At 43.1% G+C, this 6,327-nt stretch overlaps 1 protein-coding gene across 1 annotated transcript; it reads right to left on the reverse strand.

The window, feature by feature from the left end:
• Positions 1 to 3,833: 3,833 nt before the first annotated feature.
• LOC109968509 (protein transport protein Sec24D-like) lies at positions 3,834 to 5,368 on the reverse strand. Its single transcript, XM_020614818.1, has 4 exons — positions 5,365 to 5,368; positions 5,034 to 5,161; positions 4,448 to 4,741; positions 3,834 to 3,982 (listed from the first exon to the last, which is right to left on the reverse strand). The coding sequence occupies exons 2-4, from the start codon at positions 5,104 to 5,106 to the stop codon at positions 3,849 to 3,851; spliced, it is 501 nt and encodes a 166-aa protein (XP_020470474.1). The 5' UTR covers positions 5,107 to 5,161; positions 5,365 to 5,368; the 3' UTR covers positions 3,834 to 3,848.
• Positions 5,369 to 6,327: the final 959 nt, after the last annotated feature.

Raw genomic sequence — 6,327 nt, forward strand, 5'->3', positions numbered from 1 at the left:
ATGGGAATGACTAAGCATTTAACAGCCTGAGCTAGACATCCTGTCTACACTAAACATTTCTAATACATGAAGTGTCTAACCAATGTCTATCTGACTAAAAATACCTAACAATTTGCTGTATGAACAACAGGCAGTTGTAACAGCACTTTGTGTTTTGGGGAAAAACACATTGTGCTTGACCAAGGAAGAATGGTCACAGATCAGTCAAGCCATTGAAGCCCTCATGCCCTTTGAAGAGGCTACAAGGGAAGTTTCAGGTGAACAGTATGTAACTATTTCAAAAGTCATACCTCTGGTCTATCTCATTCAAAAAGCAACTACATCCACTGGGCAGAAGGGGAACACCCTTGCATCACTGCTCGCAATGCAGTACAAGCAGTCTTTTCAGAACATTGTGCACAACCATACTCTTGCAGCCAGCACCTTTCTAGACACAAGGTTCAAAAACATTGCCTTTACTGATACTAGAAATGTTGAAATGATCAAATCAAGGCTCATCAGTGACATGCAAATGCTGGGCAGTTGTGATGGACAGGCAACAAGAAGTGAACCCCCTTTTTCTCCAATAACCACCACTGCTTCTCTGGAAACTGCCTTGCCAATGACATCACCCACTGCAAACACTGAAGGCAACAGTGGGGACTGTTCAGCATCAAAGACAGGATTATGGGAGGCGTATGATAGGCATGTGATGGCTTCTGAGGGAAATCAGAGTGCAAACACAAATGCATATATTGAGATGTGCAGATTCATGGAGGAAAAAGTAATCTCAAGGAGTGAGGACCCTTTGCTGTGGTGGAAAAATGTGAACATGCTGCTTTTCCTAAACACCAATCTAAAACTTGAATGAATTATGTCATCTAGCTGCTAAATGATATAGTATATCTTATCTAGTTGGTGAATATGCTGTTGTACATTATCTAGCAACTATGAAACAAAAAGAGGAGGATGATGATGATGATGCTGCAAGTGTTGGGGATGATGTTGTGTTTTACTGTTAAATGTTTACTGTTTAATGTGATGTTTTACTGGTTTAATGCAGGTTCTTGAGCACTGCGTTCTTTCAATTTAAGAAATTTAATTAATGTATTACTTTGAAGTCTATTTTTATTATAATTTAAACATTTTATTTTCATATTTTTATTTAATTTACTCATTGATCTATTTTATTATCATTTTATAAGCATTTCTTTCAAGTATTTATGAGTTTTATTCATATTTCATGTTGACCTTGCAATAAAGTTATTAATGAACATTGTGCAATCGTGATTTTCCTTTAAGAGGCAAAAAGTATTGGTATCAGTATTGATGGAAAAAGTACCATAAACTAATGGTATCGTTTTGAAAGGAAAAATGTTGGTATCGCCCATCCCTACTATGCACACTGGGTAGCTCCCTTCCAACAGGAGAAGTACCAATGGCAAACTACATATACAAGGAAGGATCCCTGTATCTGCCTTTGTCCGTCGCAATGAATCCACTTTTTTCTTTTCTTTCATTTCAGCTGAGGTGATGTCCAGCAAGTCAACAAAAAGTGGATCCACAGTGATTCATTGCCTGTTGATCCACAAACTACCAGATCACCAAACTTGGCTCTGCTTTCTCGTTTCTCCTCTTGTATGGCAGTTTAGAAATTATAACCATCATGTTAATGGGATTATCAAATTTATACAGTTATTCAATATCTTGTGTGGTGTTGCAGCAAGTTAATAGAAATAAAGCAAAAGGTATAGTGTACAGAAACATCTGTGCCGAGTACAGGCTGGAAGGTGAAAGCACAAGTGGTCCCCATGGTAATAGGAAGATTGGGGGCTGTCCCAGTCTGCCCGTGTGGGAGCTACTCGCCTCAGCATTGAGCAGGAAGTCATCGATGCCCAGGAGTCGGAACCAGGTCCTTCCACCTGTCCACCTAACCATCTGTTTGTCTCAGCTACTCTGCGCACCAAGGTGCTGCAGTGGTGTCACGCCACCAAACTCACTTGCCATCCTGGAGTAGCACGGACTTGTTACACAGTACACAGATGGTTTTGGTGGCCCACTTTGAGAAAGGATGTCCGTGAGTTTGTGGCGCCTGTTCAGAATGTGCCAAGAATAAGACTTCCACTGGCAAACCTGCAGGGCTGTTATGCCCCCTTCCCGTTCCCCAGAGGCTCATGACCTACCTTTATGGACAGAATGTCGCAAGCTGGCTCCAAGGTTGGTTGCCACGCCCCGTATCCAAGGTCATAAACCCTGCTGCTGTCTGTCTCCGCCTGCCCCGCTCTCTTTGGGTTCACTCTACCTTTCATGTGTTCCATGTTAAGCCTGTTCAGTCCAGCCCTTGGGCTCCTCCTCCTGTGCCTGCACCTCCTCCTCGCATTATAGACAGGGGTCCTGTCTACACCGCCCGACGTCTCCTGCGGTCCCGGAAACATGGACGGGGTGTCCAGTACCTGGTGGACTGGGAGGGTTACGAGCCTGAGGAGTGGTCCTGGGTTCCTTCCTGTCACATCCAAGACTTCCATTGGGCCCATTCCTCTAACTGTCGATCTGACCTGCACATCATTCAAAAGGAATTTTGGCCCATTCTTCCTGGCAGAACTGCTTTAGCTCTGTCATATTCTTTGGACGTCTCTCGTGTATGGCTCTCTTCAAGTCATTCCATGGCATATGCTCTTTCACAAACTTCAGGCATGTAGCAATGTTCTTTTTAGTAAACAGCGGCTTCCTTCGTGGTGTTCTGCCATAGACACCCTGCTTGTTCAATGTTTTATGTACTGTAGACTCATGAACATAGATGTTATCCAGTTCCAATGATGCCTTCCAATCTTTGGCTGTCACTCGAGGTTCTTTCTTTACCTCATTGATAATAATAATAATAAAACTTTATTTATATAGCGCTCTCCAACTCCTTTGGGGTCATTTTGACTGGGCACCCACACACACAAAACAATAACTATAAAACAGATAAGGAAATACTAGGGTGCTAGACCAAAGCTAAAATAAAACAAGCTAGGCCTCAAAAGCCTGCTTCAAGAATGGGTCTTTAAGGCCGACTCATTGATGAGTCTTCGTTGTGCTCTTGGGGTCACTTTGGGGTCATTTTGACTGGGCACCCACCTCTTGGTAGAGTAGCCACAGTCCCAAATTGTCTCCATTTGTAGATCATTTGCCTAAGTGTAGACTGGTGAATTTTTAATGTCTTTGAAGTCACTTTATAACCCTTTCCAGCTTTATATAAATGAACAATTCTTGATTGTAGATCTTCTGAAAGCTCTTTTTGGTGGGGCATGGCTCACATAAGCATATTCTTCTTGTGTGGAGCAAACTCAAAAGGTATGAGTGGTTTTTATTAGTCAAAGTAGCTCTAGTCCACACTTCCAAACTCATTTTCTTAACAAGACTCCAGGTATGCTAACACCAGACTCCAATTAGCTTTTTTGAGGTTATTAACTCAAAGGTTCACATACTTTTCCCACTAGTACTAGGAGGTTTTTATGGTTGTTCTCAATAAAGACATGAAAGATCAGAATTTTTTTTGTGTTGTTATTGTAGGCACATTATATTTGTCAGTACTCTTGACTTAGATGAAGATCAGATCACATTTTATGACAAATTAATGCAGAAAACCATAAAATTCCAAAAGGTTCACATACTTTTTCTTGCCACTGTAGATAGCCTAGCTACAAATAAATGTTATGTTTATCAAGCTGGATTGATTGTTTTCCTTATTATATCCCCAATAAAGACTACTTCATATCATCAACAATTTTTCTGTAATCTAAGACTTGTGCTTTATCCTTTTTGTGTGGACTGCTGCTGTGTGTAATATGTTGCTATGTTCAGGTATATAGCCTCAAGAGGATTGGTTATCTACTCACTATGCTTGGGATAGAATCAGGGTCCAGTTTCTTCTGAGGTGGACCAGCCAGTGAACCTGGGGCTCCAGGGAAGGCCCCGGGCATGCCAGGCTGGGGCCCAGCCATGTGTCCCCCAAACTGACCTGCACATTAAAGCAGTACATACTGGATGTGAGTTGTGTTTCCTGGCTGAAGTCTAAAGTGTAGAAATGTGTACAATGCTCTCTTTTGTTGTTTAAATATATACTGTAAAATATGTTCTAATCAGACAAAAACTAACAAAACATTGTTTATATCTATTATAAAGCAGAGCCTCTATCTTTAATAGGATAGAGCTACTCACCAAATAAAATAGTTCTATGATATAAAGTAACCTGAGCAGCACAGTGGCATAGTGAAAAGCACTGTCAATTCACAGCAAAAAGGTTCTGGTGGGACCCCAATAGCAGAAGAGGTGTGAGTGGTTGTCTGAGCTAATGAGCACATATCAGTATCACTACTACTAATACAATTTTATGACAAAAAAAAACCTGCAATGGCCCTTTAATGGATACTTCTTCTGACTGCTGTTGAGATCAACTTTTTTTGGCATACAGGGTCACTTTTACCTGCTTGCTGTGGGTATCCTGGTGGACCAGGCTGTTGGAAACCTCCAGGGCCTGGAGGTGGGGGCCCAGGGAAGGGTCTACCCACACCTGCCATCGGTGGCCCAGGCATTTGTGGACTTGTCATTGACATGCTTGCCTGGGGTGACTGTGATGAAGACATCTGGGGTGACATGTTGAGTGACTGCGAGCCTGGAAGCATCTGTGGCTGGCCCATTGCTGGAGGAGGGGGTGTTTGGAAAGGCTGGTGGGCCACAGAGCTTATTGGAGGAGGAGGGCTCTGCATGGGACCTGGGCCTACACAAGGAAGAAAGCAGCCACAACACCTGGTGAAAGCATTCTTAATGCCATTTTTCTAATCAGAGGAGAAAATGTATCATTCAAAATTTGAGGCACTAATTGTGTGGAAATCAACAGCACTCATTAACAGATAACTAAGCGGTAAACTAGCCGTGCATCACCAGTTTAAACATGACTGGTTCCTTTCTATTGGAAAAAAAAAAAAAACTTTAAAAAGTTATTTAGCTGCTGTTATGAATGCCACATGCTGCTTTATTAGTAAAAAGTAATCAGTAATTAGAAACCCTACCATAGTTGCCCAGGTTCAAGGCGCTCATCTCATTGGTGAGCTGCTGCGATGGAGGTGGGCCACGTGAGGCCATGCTGTTGTATGGTGACTGTGTAGGTTGTCCATATACAGCTGGTGGAGATGGGTACCTGAGGAACAGAACACAGCAACATTCAGTTGGTATAGCTTAATTTCGTATTGACATAGTGCCTACTACTGCTTGTAACATTTTGCTAATGTTGTCTGAAAGGCACTGCGAATCCTTCAACACTTTCATTACATATTCATAACCACTTCATACTGATTTCAGAGAAAATCAGCCATGCTGTTGCTGTTTGATGAAGACTGTTACCTCTGGGGATCAAGAATGGGTCTTTAAGGCCGACTCATTGATGAGTCTTCGTTGTGCTCTTGGGGTCACTTTGGGGTCATTTTGACTGGGCACCCACCTCTTGGTAGAGGAGCAGCACCCAGAAAGGAATTGGTAGTAACACCAGAGAAGCAAAGCACCAGCTACTGGTTGATAAAGCAGTCACTCGAGACTGTAAGACCAGGCATACCAACCTGTGCACTGCCTGGATTGACTACAAGAAAGCCTATGACTCAACCAAAGGTGGTTGAGAATGACCAAGCTAAGATCCTGTGGGACTTTCAGATACAACCTGACAAACTGGTAATGGCCAACCAACTGGACATAGTTTGGTGGACAAACAAAAGAAGGCCATAGTGACAGATGTAGCAATTCCAAGTGATAGCAACATCAGGAAGAAGGAACATGAGAAGCTCGAGAAATACCAAGGGCTGAAAGAAGAGCTAGAAAAGATATGGAAGGTGAAAGCACAAGTGGTCCCCGTGGTAATAGGAACACTGGGGGCTGTGACCCCCAAACTGGGAGAGTGGCTCCCCAAAAATCCCGGAACATCTGAGATCTCTGTCCAGAAGAGTGCAGTCCTAGGAACAGCTAAGATACTGCACATGACCCTCAAGTTCCCAGGCCTCTGGTAGAGGACCTCAAACTTGAAGGAAGGAATGCAAGACCGCCCCAAAGTAGGGGGCGAGTGGGGGATTTATGTATATATATATATCTTTGTCTTACTTAATATAATAATAAAAAAAGTTTGTAACAAAACCAGACAGACAACCACTCACAGGCAATTTAGAGTCACCAATCTAATCTGCATGTCTTTGTTCTGGAGGAGGAACCCGTGCAGAGGACTGTATTCTCCACCTCCCTTGTCGATGCGGCTGTTTGGACCTGTGGCCGTAAGGTCTCCGGTCCCTGTTGTGGTGGCAATGCCCCAACCCCGGGGGGGGC

The sequence above is a fragment of the Monopterus albus genome, unplaced genomic scaffold (genome assembly GCF_001952655.1).
Source record: "Monopterus albus unplaced genomic scaffold, M_albus_1.0 scaffold151.1, whole genome shotgun sequence".
Taxonomy (NCBI): domain Eukaryota; kingdom Metazoa; phylum Chordata; class Actinopteri; order Synbranchiformes; family Synbranchidae; genus Monopterus; species Monopterus albus.